At 31.0% G+C, this 14,162-nt stretch overlaps 1 protein-coding gene across 1 annotated transcript; it reads right to left on the reverse strand.

The window, feature by feature from the left end:
- Positions 1-637: 637 nt before the first annotated feature.
- LOC141447558 (ATP-dependent RNA helicase DDX42) lies at positions 638-12,854 on the reverse strand. Its single transcript, XM_074115226.1, has 16 exons — positions 12,648-12,854; positions 12,332-12,555; positions 12,049-12,187; positions 11,860-11,966; positions 10,350-10,452; positions 10,081-10,271; positions 9,557-9,663; positions 8,386-8,525; positions 7,871-8,099; positions 7,494-7,765; positions 5,833-5,983; positions 5,532-5,624; positions 5,314-5,447; positions 4,021-4,155; positions 3,008-3,121; positions 638-2,422 (listed from the first exon to the last, which is right to left on the reverse strand). The coding sequence occupies exons 2-16, from the start codon at positions 12,541-12,543 to the stop codon at positions 2,306-2,308; spliced, it is 2,244 nt and encodes a 747-aa protein (XP_073971327.1). The 5' UTR covers positions 12,544-12,555; positions 12,648-12,854; the 3' UTR covers positions 638-2,305.
- Positions 12,855-14,162: the final 1,308 nt, after the last annotated feature.

A 14,162-nucleotide genomic window follows, 5' to 3' on the forward strand; every position in this document is an offset into this window, starting at 1 on the left:
GGATGAATACATACCATTAATAAAACAAGCTAACAGTCATTGATTGTTATTCTATGGCTTTTTTTTTGTAAACAAAACATTTTTTTCAGAGAGACAAGACCTGCAAAGTTAATATGTACTAGGTTCGATTCCCGGTGTTAGGCCTTGATTTTATTTAAAGGTTAATAAAAGAAATTTACGGCAAAGTATGTTTGCTAGTCGCCCTCGTCTACGACACCTATTTGGTTGGTAGTTCCGCGTAATGCCCGCCTGTAAAAATAAGCAATTACTATACTAACAGAGCCAAGTTGAACAGCTCCTCCACAGCTAACATATGTAGGCGTGGACTTCTTAGTTCTACAAACTGCTAAAAAAGTAAATATCCTGCAACTTACCGAGGAGTCTATTGTTCCTCTTGTCTGATAATCCACGTCACATAATAAACCACAGCAAAGGTGATTCTTGATCTTGATTAACAAACAGCCAGCCAGAATAGACTTGAGCTCATAATATTACTATTCTAAGGCCAAAAATACATGGATGTTTTTGGGAGGGACGAACTGAGAAATATATTTCAACGCTTCTTGGAGTAGTTAAACCAGCTGCTCATGCAGACTCACCAAGTTCGTTGTGTATTAAAAAAAAAAAAAAGTATGTATATGGGAAGTAAATAAAAGAAAACAAACATGTAATATATTATTTCGATACATGAGAAAAATACATTTCCTTTGGTAAAGTTACTTACTTTTAGGGGAGGAATTGAAAAAAAAAAAAAAAATAGAGTATAGTGACTGAAGAGGGATTTCCATAAATCAGTCTGCGAGCACAGTTCAGAATGCGAAAAAGACCTATCAAGAATCTTTTCTCCCCTATCAACACAAAATAAAATAGCAGATATCCCAAAATTAGAAAACTAATATTAAAAACGAATCGAGTTACCTCTGCGACACATCTTCTAGGGAAAAAGATGGGTTATGGGAGGAACCAGGCTTTCACAATTACTGTGAACATTTGATATTGCTAATTAGAATGTACTCTATTGACATTATTAACACAAATACATATTAAGATTAATAATATTTAAATTTATTCGTAACGTTCTAAATTTTTTATACAATTTGCTAACATAGCAATTATAATTAAGTCTATAATAATCATTAAAAAAAATAAAAATAAAAAAACAAACTGCATCAAATTATTAATATTGTTTTTTTAGAATTCTTATTTTGTTTCGTTTTAAGATACAATCCAAATAACGATTATATTTTAAATATGAAAAAACAAAATTTCATTGGCACATTCCGAAAAATATTGTAGTTATTTTTCTGTACTTTACAAACTGTCCAATTAACTCAGTTAAATCATAAAACAAAAAATTCTTTTGTTTGATTTCTTTATTCTTTTTTTTCTTGGTTTGATTTTTATTTTAGGAACCATTTAATAACAGTCTGTTTTGTGACATATATTTTTTTTTACAAAGAATTAAAACTCATCTTTTATTTTTCAAGAAAAAAGTTTTGTGCAAAAGTAGAAGACAACTTTCTCCTACCCGGTTATTGAGTTATTAATTGTAAAGGCTAAATCTTACCTCCAGAAAATAATTTTAATAAATTTCTCCCTTAATTTTATAACATATTTAATGCTTTCTAAATATTAAGTATGTGGTAAACTAGTAGAATTCACAAAAACGAAATTAATCAAGGAAACTGAAAAAGAAATCCGGCAAGTAATTTGCATTTTCAGTCAAGCTATTAGCAAATTCGGAATTTTAACAATACATTCACATAATTAAATAAATTAAAGAACCATAGGCACTTCAGAGAAGATTTAAATAAAAGATAGGTATCTACATGGTTACAATAGTTGAAAAATTGGTTCGATATACATATCGAAATATATATCGATATAAAAAAAACCTCTTGTGAAGGGTAAGAGAAAGTGAAAATATTAGAAAAACAGAGAAAAGAGAGGGTGTCTTTCTTATTTTAAATAATTTCTTTTTTACTTAAAGAATTTTCTTTAACATGAATTTTTTTTTTTAATAATTTAATTAAACTTTTTAAGTTATGTCTCCCCTTATTTGAAGAAGGGAGAGAACAGATTGTAATGATTTTTTCAACGTTTTTTGTACTTCCTATTTTGGTTTATTCTTTTTTTTTATAATCATTTTTTATAGTGGTGATGCTTTCATAAAACTTTATATGTACAAAATTACTAGAAATATTTTTTCCCTTCAGCAAGAAAAAAAAAAATTAAAAATTAAATAAAAATAAATATTTTCTTTATATATATATATATGTATATAAATACAAAAAACATTCAACATTCATGTCCAACGACTTTTCTTAACTTTACGTTCCGGCAATGGACCTTTACTAACTCTCGGAGCACCGTCTGGATTGTCGCGCGTTTGTTCCCATGTGTGGTCTTCTGAAGCTGTGAACTGTAAAAGAACGAATCACTTACATAACTTTCTCTTACAATTATTAAAACTGTCGCATCAGGACCGTTTATAGGAGTTGATCATCAAAAAACTGCACGACTATGCTTAATGTTGAAGAATAACTACCTGAATGTTTTGTCTTTTTTTCTACAAAAGTTAAAATTCCTGAATTTTCTTTTAAACGGAGGGCATATCCTCACTCACAAGTGTTTTTTTTTTTTTTGCAGCAACACAAATAGATAACAATTTAATTGAAAACTCTCTTTTCAATAATTGAATTTTTTATTAGGACAAGTGATCCGTTAGATGACAGCGTCACCCTTTATATGGAAAGTAAATATGGTTTCAATTTCAGTTAGAAACAATTTTCATTCCACAATTAGCAGCTCTGCCAAAGTAAAGTAAAAACAACACTTCAGGTCAAATAATTTTAGTCAAATTTGAAATTACAAGTTCTTAAAATTACTTGATAATACACATCTCGCGAAAAACTCACATAAGGGGACAATTTAACAAGAGTTCAACTAGGATATTTCACTGGCCTTTAGAGACCTCTGAATTAAAAAAAAAAAAAAATTCTCTTACCTGACTCTGGTATTGTGCCCTAAACGCAGCTTTCATGGCGGCCAACCTGTCCATCGCAGGACCTCTCTGCTGTTTGTTTATTAAATCGGCTACACTAAGTGATGGTCGAATTGTCTAGAAAATGAAGAAGATTCTAAATTTGGGACATTGAATTTGACTTCAATTTACTTTTAAGATATAAGATCGAAAAAACTAATAAATGCACAATTATTAGACTCAAATAACTTCGAAACAATTGGGAGCCCGTTACGAGCACCAATTGAAGAGCTTGGTGCAAAAAGGAGTTATCTACATTTTTTTCAGAAAATGTGTTTAGTGGCGCCCCCTATTGTATGTTCAATTCTACATATTTTGGTGCATAAACGAATCTTTATGCAAACTCGTTTATTATTACTTATTCTCTAACCTAGGTTTGATTTGGAGCAAAAATGAGTTTTCTACTGCAGATAACTTTCTTTTACATTCCTTACATTACTTGGGGGAAAAAAATATTAGGTTTATTAAATGTTTATATTAGGTAGATATTATTATTTTTCTTTTTGACAGGCATAATAATATATCTAACATTCGCTTCGACAAGACACAAAATACCACTTAAAAGCTCAAAAACAAGAAATCTGTTGACTAAAGTACTTAATATGTACTCAAGTTTAACTGAAAATTATGATTTTGGTGCAAAAAAAAGTTAGCTGCAAAATAACTTTTGCTTATAGCAAGCTTAAAAAATGCCCTAGAAAGTTCAAATTGAGCCCCAAATGACTCCATCACAATATACTCGTATTAACTAATCCTTACAGCAGTCACAACATAAGGAATACATCTTAAAGCATATATAGTTTTTTGTCCCTACTAAAAATGTTAAATAATTGTAGATAACTCCTTTTTGCACCAAGCTCTTCAATTATGATTTTTAAAATTTAATATAAAACCTAAAAAAATAAAAAATAGTGATAGAAGTGAAAAAATTTACTATATAAAACTTTAATAAGAATAATATAGAAGAAAATAATTACTGGTGGTAGAGGTGCGACAGAAGACTCTGACGAAGCTCCAAGTCCAGGTCTTTCTCGGAATCCGAGTCCAGCACCACCGACATTTAATGATTTACCTTTACCAGATTTAAATCTTGATTTCCTAAACCAAGCACTCTGTAAACAACATTAAAAACAATAAAATATAATCAAAGCAGTTAGAGAAGTGAGGGTAGTGAACACCACGTAAAAGTAAAAGGAGTAAACCGTAATGCAACCTTCCCTGAAATACTCATGTGTTCAAATAAACAAATATTGAAAAATTATCTTTTGAAATTATGTTCTCAATAATTGTTACATATTTTTTCCCCTTGTTTGTATAAATATATATATTATATAATAAAATATATTTAAAATCTGGCGAACACTCATACGACTTTTACTTATTTATTCCTTTTTTCACTCTCAAGATTCGAATTACGAATGTTTTTCACATTTGAATCATATTTAATTATTACTAACATTATAGTTTGTAAAATCGTACATTACCCAAATACAAAATGTAAGAAGCAGCGTCTCCTCACACTGTCCTAATACGAATTTTCTAAAAAGTAATAAAAGTAACATAAAGAATCTTTACGAAGTTTTGTTACCCTAGACACTCTTCAAGAAAATCTCAAAAAAGTGAAAAGATTTCATGGAGTAAAGCCTATTCCAGTTAAGCTTAACTCTTTAGTTTGAAGAATTTCCTTGAACTCCGGAATTTTAACAATAACTTTAGGGTGGCCACAGATAGGGGTGATTTAGATATAGTATATACGAGTATATATGTTTATAGTATGTATGTTTAATTAACGGCTATTACTATTATTATATAATATCCGTCCACGACACCTAATTGGTAGTTGGACGTAAAGCCCGCCTGAGAAAATAGTCAATTACTGTACTTTACTTTTTGTTATTATATAATAACTTTACGTTTATAAGTTTGTAACCACTGTAAAATGTTCCAATAAACTGTTAATGACATATTGATAATATCAAAATCTATTTTGTGAAGTGGCACTTCTGGTATCCGATATTTTTTTTTTGGAATTTTTGAGTTACGCCGATCACACACTTCACAGACACAGGCAGACATACAGATCACTTAGTAAAAACTATTAGACTCTTAAAACCGCTATTTACGGTGAAAACTTGATACCGAAAATACTACACGGTAGTAGTAATTCCTCTTAGCACTAAGATAGAAAGATACAAAATAAAAAGTTTGAAAAATACGAACGAAGAAAACTGTTTGGACAGTTTCAATAATAGAATATTAAATAATATGACCTGCATTGCTAGATCCATTAGAGGATTGGGTACTTCTTGGTTTGCACCTTCAAGATTTCTAACTAAATGCCCAGCAAATTCTTTGTCACTTGATGTAACTAGTGAGTAAGCTGTACCTTTTTGTCCAGCACGTCCTACATACAAATATATATATAAAAAAAATGATTTGTTGCGAAATTATAACGTAAAGTTAAGATTGTAACAGTTTATAACCCTACCTGTACGACCGATTCTATGTGTGTGAGTATCGATATCTCGAGCCATATCATAGTTAATAACAGTTCGAATATGTGGTATGTCCAAACCTCGTGCTGAATACATTAAAATGTACTATGATTAAATTAAGGGTGCAATTTTTTTTTTTATTAGATTTTTTAAATGCCATTCTAAAATAAAGGCATATCTACAAAAATAAATACACAATTGACAATTCACTTATAATCTGTCTTACTAAATGAATCGATTATTAGATCTATGGACAAATTCATTAAAAAATAACGTTATGGGAGAAATTATTACCTGCAACATCTGTAGCTACTAGGATATCAACTTCCTTCTTCTTAAATGCCGTTATCACCCTGTTTCTTTCAATCTGATCCATATCACCATGTAACAATAATGAATCTATTTCCTTTAATTTTAATTGTTCAGCTAACGTTTCAGCGTTTATCTTTAATTGATAAAAGAAAAATATATTTTGAATGGCAACAGAATAAAATGTTTGCTCTAGAATAGTTAAATTAGTAACTTAACGCCAAAATTGAAAAACTAACATAATAATGGAAATGACTTGAGGTTAAATAAATAATGTATAAATATACAGTGAAGAGAGAAGGACAGTGCAGTGAGTTAGTGAGTAAGGAGCGTAAGAGAGATAGGTAGTTCAAATGATAGGTCCCATAAAGGAAGGAACCAGATAAAGAGTGCCCATCGTTTCCCGTCAACCACATGCCTCCAAAGAAGGAAACGGAGCGTCAAGAATTGTTTAGCCAGAAAGTGCTTGAAGACGTGATTTATTGGAGATTGTAGTAGATGATTAGGTGACTAACGGTCCAATCTATCAGTGTTTTGTATATAAATCTATAGAGTACGTTCAACTTATCGGATGCAAGAATCTCGTTAAGGAAGACCCTTAACTTCCTGAAGACAAGAAATATGGTTCTAAAATAGCTCCATACACAACGATCCTAAAAAAAAAGTGGTGCCTATTTTTTATTGGACTCAACACAAGCAGCACAGATTGGTGACTGGGTATAAGATTGCACTTGAGTAAGTGGTAAGCTCAAAAAGTGATCCCCAAATAGTGTAATCCCTCTGGTCTAACTGGAAGATTCGGAACATGCTAGTCAGCCAAAGAGCTTTCTTGGCTTGATGTCCGTCAATTTCTACATTCTCCAGATTCTTATTGAATCCACTGCTTACAATACCTCCAATCTACAACGACGATTGGGTGTACAGGGATAATAGGTTGAGGAGTCCAACGAAGCTCTTTCCACGTTAAGAGCGGTACCCGAGCGATAAGTGAGAAAGCGATGTTAGAGGACTGCAGTTATAAATAAAGACTTGAGAGAACTCAAGTGTGTGATGTATGGCCGCTAAAGCTCAAATGGCATAAATCTATGCTGTCAATTAGTTTCTGGAAGCCCATATTAATTTTTAGTGTGTATTTACTGTAATAGAATGTCTCTCAGTAACTTATATTGATTTAGTCTTGGGTTTCGAATATCTGAGTCTTGTAGACGGTAGGGAAATCAGGTAATTAAGTTTACATATATGTTTATCTTTTTTGGAAGATTGTAGAATTTTTATTGTTAATAGAGAAGTATTATTTGGATTCTTTAGCAATATTTTGCTAAATATTTATTTAATAAATTATTTGCTAACGGTAACCCTTCTTTGATTAACCACACCTAGTCACCTTAATTGCAGCCTCCCTCAGCTTTAAATTATACTTCAATTACCTACAACTTTGAAAGAAAGATAAAAAAATAACGAATGAAAATATTTATTGAGAGACCCACGTTTTAGTTTTTGCCCGGGCCAAGCTAATGCTAGTGGTGGCTTGCAACTAAGTTTGTCCATCTCTCCACGTATTTCCCACTTCCGCGTGTTTTTCATTATGGGATGCACAAATAACAGAATAATGATTTACAAGCGAATAACACAAACAATTTTCTTACCTTCTTCGTAACAAATATCAGTACAGATCCAGTCGATTGAAAATCTACTAGATGTGCAATCAACCAAGGTAGTTTATTTGATTCCAATAAGACTAGTACAACTTGTGAAACATCCTCATTTGCCTCACCGCCAACTTCACCATGGACGATCCTCACAGGATCTGTTAGGACGTCGCGTGCTAGTTTTTCTACTTTTTTCTTGAAAGTAGCCGAAAATAAAAGCGTTTGTCGATCTGGTCTTACATGGTCGCATATAGAACGAACTTGAGGTTCTGGTAATGGAAAGCAGAAAAAATAGTTAGTTATCGTTTTAAATTAATTTTTGATGCTCAAGTTTGCCTAAACTTAAAAAAAAAGAAAAAACAGTTAAAACTTGCCAAATCCCATATCAAACATTCTATCTGCTTCGTCCAGTACTAGAAATGTGACTCGTTGTAAATTTGTGGCTTTCATCTTAATTAGATCAATCATTCGACCAGGTGTGGCGACCACTATTTCAGCTCCTTCTTCTAAAGCTTTAGATTGCTCCCATTTTGACCCGCCACCATAAGCGCATACCACATTTATGTTGTAAACTTTCCCAAATTTTTTCGCTTCACTATAAATCTGGAATATGAGAAAAAGAGCATACGGATACAAAATATTACACAGAATAATCATCTGTGAGAGAGAGTAGAGAGTAAAAACTCTTATTTGATCACACACACGACTTTTTCAACTTATCCATTTTTAACAAATACCTTTAAGCATTGTCTTAGAGCAATTCACATTTATATAATTCTACAATTTTTATTTCAAATATTTCTTCTTACTAGCAGTAAGAAAAAATAAAATAGCTCTCTTTAAAGGTATACATAATTCAACTAATTTTTGATAAAAAAAAATTACAAACCTGTTGAGAAAGTTCTCTAGTTGGTGCTAATATTAATCCAATTGGACCATCACCAACAGCCAACTCCTTTTGATCCATTATATGTACTAATAAAGGCCATATGAAGGCGACAGTTTTACCACTTCCTGTCTTTGCGATACCTGCAAGCAAATAAAACATGTTAATGATTGAACTGACTAATTCTTTTTAATTTTATTTTTGAAATTAACATATATTCATAACTTGGAAAGACAATTAAAATAGGAGTTCTATGCATTCTGTATCCAATGGCACCTATCTGAAGAAAGAAATTCTTACATCCTAATATAATCATTTAATGTATCACTACTTAAGAAATATCTTTGATTCTTCCAAAGACTCCAAACTACGGGACAAGACTAAACCTAAAGTAAGTTAATGGAAGGATAAAACAGGCAACTGCAGCAAGTACTAACATGTTATATATCCCCAATATATCCCGAAATCAATGAACATTTGGGCTATATTTCTTATTATACTTCAACATTTCGATAAATTGTATTTGCTTCTAAGTATTATTAATTCTATAACAGTACCTCGGAGGTATACAACATTAAGTCCATTTTTTTAATGTTTCTAATACAATATTTCTTTTTTTATTACACAACCATCAGTTATGGTGCATCTATGTTACTTATTATCCACCAAATATTAAAGTAAAATAACTCCCGTGGGCTTATAAGTAAGAAAAAACCGCGAAAAAACTCTTTCATTTGCTCTCCTGTAAAAAATTTAAAATGTGACTTAGTGTTGTATACCTCCAATGAGAGATTATTACTATTATAAATTATGACTGAAATTGACAATAATTGTTCTTCTTTTTGGAATAATGTATCGGTCACCAAAATATTCCTCCAGCTGGGACTAAATCGAAATATTAAATTTCATTTTCCATGATTTTTCAGATATTTTGTAAACAAATACACACACTTTTCAAACAACTACTTTTTCGGTCTCAAGGGACCTTAAAATGGATATTTCTGGTAAAGTTCAAGGTTGAAAATATGACATGATCTCAATTCTTGCTTTACCCATTTAAGAGAAAGTAAAATTATTGTTTAATATGCGACAGAATGATCAACTTCATATAGGTGCAGTGTATCAGAGTTCCTTCACATTTTACTTAAATATAAGTTCAAAATTCATTACTTACCAATTATATCCCTGCCTGAAAGGGCAGCAGGCACCGCTTGAGCTTGTATCGGCGTCGGTTGGGTATACTCGGACTTTCTTATTGCTTTCATCAGTTGATCATCGAACCTTTAGGATTTTAAAAACTCATTTAATCTATGAAGCCAAGATATCAAGAGATTTTTTTTTTTTAATTTAATTTTTGTTCATAGATAAATAAAGTATTAAAAACAAATATAATAATAGAAACATTAGCAAGTTCTACAAAATTAACACTGAACGAAGTTTGTACATCGTTAATAAATATAATGAATAGTATTTCAAATAAAATTTTGATTAAATTCCCAGTTGATATCATGGCTTTAAAGCTTGGTGGTTCCTTAAATTCACAGGGAGAGGCGCCATAACAGATTTAACAGGACCATTTTTATGATGAGATTCTTCCGTGAAAATCGTGAACATTCCTTTACTTTATACCTTCCCTTTTCTTTTTAATTATTGAAGCTTTATTTCTATAAAAACATTCAAGAAATACAAAAATTATACCCAAAATGTCCAAAACTGGTAACTGGTTTGGGAGGATTCGCTCCAGACACTCTAATTCCAAGTGTTGATCTCAAATCAACTACTTTATTTTCATCTAAACTTGCAATATCTTCATGTTCCACATAGAAATTCTTTATAAACTCACTATATTCGATTGTTGAATGATCGATGGATGGTAGTGGATCTATATACTGAGAAAATCATTCGTTTATAATATAAATGTACAATGATCAAATATTTATATTGTTAAATTAAATGAAAGTAAGTACTTTTGATTTTTTTGGTGCAATAGGATTGCCGTCTTCGTCGTATTCAATTTCAACATCTGATTCTTCTTCCTGAAGTCCGGCTCTTGGATTTTCTTCCATATATCTAAGTGAAGGCAAGAGAAATTTTACGAATTAGTTTACTTGTGTTTACACTCTGAGACGGGGAGAAATATGGAAATTACAATGATGTGCCCAATATGCGAAACTGAAATTTACCAGAAACGAAGACATTCTGAATTCACAAAAAAACTTAAGTTTTTTTTAGCGATAGGTGCTTATTATTATTTCAATTGGCACAAAATATCACAAAATAGAGTAAAATCCAAAACGATGGTTAAGGTTAACAAAAACTACGATTTCCTCTAATAGAATTGAAACGATTTCTTCAAAATTCTCGGAGACACTCGTTTATTTTAATTTACATATCACTTTAGTAAAAGTATCATTTTAATATCATAATACTTGGTGAAAGAATCACAAGTGGAAGTCACATTCATTACAATAAACCGATGAATAAACAAACCCCTGGTAATCCACAACAAGTCGAAAATATTAAAACAAAAAATGCGTGCCTCGATGAATAAAAAGGAACGATATTATCCCGCAAGACTGCGGTCCCTGACGTCGCTGACTCATTCATCAAATGAGTGATGAGCTGAAAATCATTTCATTCATTTTCATCTCAATTCATTTTTTATTTAAGAGAAACCAAATGAAAGTAAAAACGCTAAGTTTTAAGACGATTTGAGATTTAAAACCAAATTATGTAAAAAGAAAGATGTATGACGTGATTGATATCAGGTTGCATAATAGATTTCATGGTGTGGTCATTTAGATAATTTAAATTTAGAACATTTTGAAATGGCATTTTGGGAGAAAGTCTGATTTCAAAGCGCTAAATCTTATGAAATCAATTCTACAAATACAGATTTAAGAGTAAATTCACACCACTATCACTTTTACATTTCTCTAGATATAAACTTGAACATTAATTTCACAATTCCGATTGAATTTTGAAGGAAGGGCAGGAGACACATCAAACTTTGATGTTAAAACTGTAAAAGAAATATAACCGTTAACAAGCATCAGCCCTGAAGATGGTCAAAGAATAAATACAAAATCATGACTGAAATTGGCAATAATATTTCTGCCTTTTGGATGAATAAGTAAATTTTAAAAACGTTATCTTATGATTAAATTTTAGACTGAAAATGGACACATAGATTTCCGAAACGTTTCACATTTTTAAAGAAAGATTTAATGATGAGTTGAAATAATTAAACTGCTTTGAGACTGAAGACGATAAAATGTTTGTAATAAATCTATCTAATCAGGATTCCTCACACCGGGAACAGTTTTGGAAAAAGCTTAAAGTCATATTTAAACCGGTCAATTACATTTTCAAGGTTAAAACGATTCTAACAAAACTATAAATCAAATTTATTGCGGATTAAATTTAATTTTAAAAAATCATGCAAGATTCTAAATAATTTAATCATTACTTTCATACCTGTAGTATGATTCTTCGACATCTTCTTCTTCAATATCATCTCTAATTCCTTTACTCTTGTCTTGCTCACCACTTTCTTGTCCAGCCTTTACTGCCTGAGATTTCATCTACGTACAAATTCATGTTTAAATACTCAACAAAATTATTAGGCATAAAACGAAACTTACTAAATATTAAATGGAACTATACCTGAGATTCAATTCCAGCCATGAAAGCATCTAGAGGATCTTCTTCGTCAGAATCTGATTCTTGCTTTGGCGCCGCACTAGGGCTACCAGGAGCTGGTATGTAATCAAGTCTTGGTGTTTCATCTTCTTCATCAAAATATCTGTTTGATATATAATTTTTTTTTTAAACCAACTTAATCTGAATAATACATAATTCATATTAGTTCCCTTCAGGGCTCGTATGCGCCTAGATACATGGGTTGGAACAAAAATGAAACAATATTAAAATCATATTTAAGACTTACTCTTCTTCAGTTTTAGATCTCTTTTTTGGTATTCCCCAAGATGCTGAGAGTGCATTCTCAGTAATAGAAGTCATTGTTGAATAACCCTGTTTACTGAGAGCCGCCGAAGGTGGTGGAGGTAAAGCTGCAGCTCTTTCCGATTTACTCATCAACTGAAATCCACCAAAACCAAATCCTCTTGGTTTTCCATCTCCTCCTCGATGATAACTCATATCTTTTAAAGTCTGTTAACAGCAAATTAATTTACATGAGTAAATGTGATGTTTCTTTAGGCTAAATATCAAAACAATTGAATACTTAAGGAATTATCATTTACGTTTTTAAAACTTGTAAAATAAAAAGTATTCACAATAATTATTTCAACCTAGAATAATAAAATTCTATTTGAGTTAGTTTATGTAACTGCAGTAATTAATACGGCACATTTCACTTAAACATTTACTAAGATCGGAAAAGAAGTTAAGGTTCTCAACTGATTGTAACGCAAATACTAGCACGAAAACAGAGAAGGTTTGAGGTTCGCTGTTAATTATTATGTGCCACTGCTGCCAAAGCTCAACTATTTAAACCAGATAAAATTCTATTCGTTCGTAACGTTGCAGCATTATATTTATTTGTAAAATTGTAATTTAATTTTTTATTATAATACAAATGAAATTATATGCTATTGATTAAAATGTCAAAATTTCAACGGGGTGGCACCCCGGTTGCGCTTTCGGTTCCATTAATTTTTCTTTATGCACACCCCATTTCTTTCAGATTTGGAATCTTTATAACCTTTTTTTTTTTTTGTATGAATTACTTTTAATGTAATTTTACTGAACCAATACGCTTAATAGATCGGAACTAATTTGTTCTGAATTTAGCTAACATAAACATCGTTCTCATATACTGAAATACCCTTACAAGTTGGTGCCAAGACAAAATGTTACTCTTGAAGGACCTTTTCTAGTCACTTGGAATAATTTAGCACCAACTTCGAGGTGAAGACACAAGAATTTATTGCCTTCAACGCAGACAGACTATCCGAGCAGATATGAAACCGTTTTAAAACAGAGACAATAATTCGTTTATAAAAGTTTTACCTATGAATCAGTTGCATAATCCTCATCAGTTCACCAAGATACACCCTTCAGATGAAGGTTTCTCTTCTCTGAGGGATATTTCAGAATCCTGGATTCTCAATTGTTACGGCTAATTTTTGGTAGAAAGAGCAATGATCTTTAGTTTAGTCTTTTATTATTACTTATTTTAATTTTTTTAATAAATAAAACTCCTCGTAAGAATATTTGGAATCGTGCAGATTTCAGAATTTTTAAAGGAAATACGCCTGAGGAAGTCGTTAAACTATGTTACGAAAATGTAGCTTTAAAAAATTGGTGGGTATAAATACATACTATAGCCATCACAACAGAAAAAAGAAATACTATATAGAAATGACAAATATATTTCGTTTAGGTGAATTAGGGCACCTCGTAATAAGGTTTAGTAAGACTCGGATCAGTAGCTAGTACCTTGTACTGAATAGCCTTTTCATTCGTTTGAAAAGCTTGAAACTTTAGGCACTTTCGACTGAAAGTACTCACTACAGTAGATTTTTTTTTTCAGTAGAAATATTTAATTTTCAAATCAAGGTCTGTAAAAATTCAAATAGTTTTGAAAATATTTTTTTATTAACATTACGTTAAGAAAAAAGGCAAAAATACTATTAGTTATTTAGCTTCAATTAATTAACATCAAAATTCATGCATTTTTATCAACATCAGAAAATAATAATAAAAATTGAATTAAATAAAAAAAAGGCACTTGTTAGGAATGTTTTTTTCATTTT

The sequence above is a fragment of the Rhodnius prolixus genome, unplaced genomic scaffold (assembly GCF_049639745.1).
Source record: "Rhodnius prolixus isolate KJV_2025 unplaced genomic scaffold, Rpr scaffold_7, whole genome shotgun sequence".
In the NCBI taxonomy this organism is placed as follows: domain Eukaryota; kingdom Metazoa; phylum Arthropoda; class Insecta; order Hemiptera; family Reduviidae; genus Rhodnius; species Rhodnius prolixus.

What these genes read in the sequence shown, in the direction of transcription:
- LOC141447558 (XM_074115226.1), bottom strand. Translation starts at nt 12,543, where the DNA reads ATGAGTTATCATCGAGGAGGAGATGGAAAACCAAGAGGATTTGGTTTT. An exon ending in TGGCTGGAATTGAATCTCAG is followed by an intron (nt 11,967 to 12,048) that starts GTATAGTTCCAT and finishes ATTTGTACGTAG; the next exon opens with ATGAAATCTCAGGCAGTAAA. An exon ending in GTCGAAGAATCATACTACAG is followed by an intron (nt 10,453 to 11,859) that starts GTATGAAAGTAA and finishes GCCTTCACTTAG; the next exon opens with ATATATGGAAGAAAATCCAA.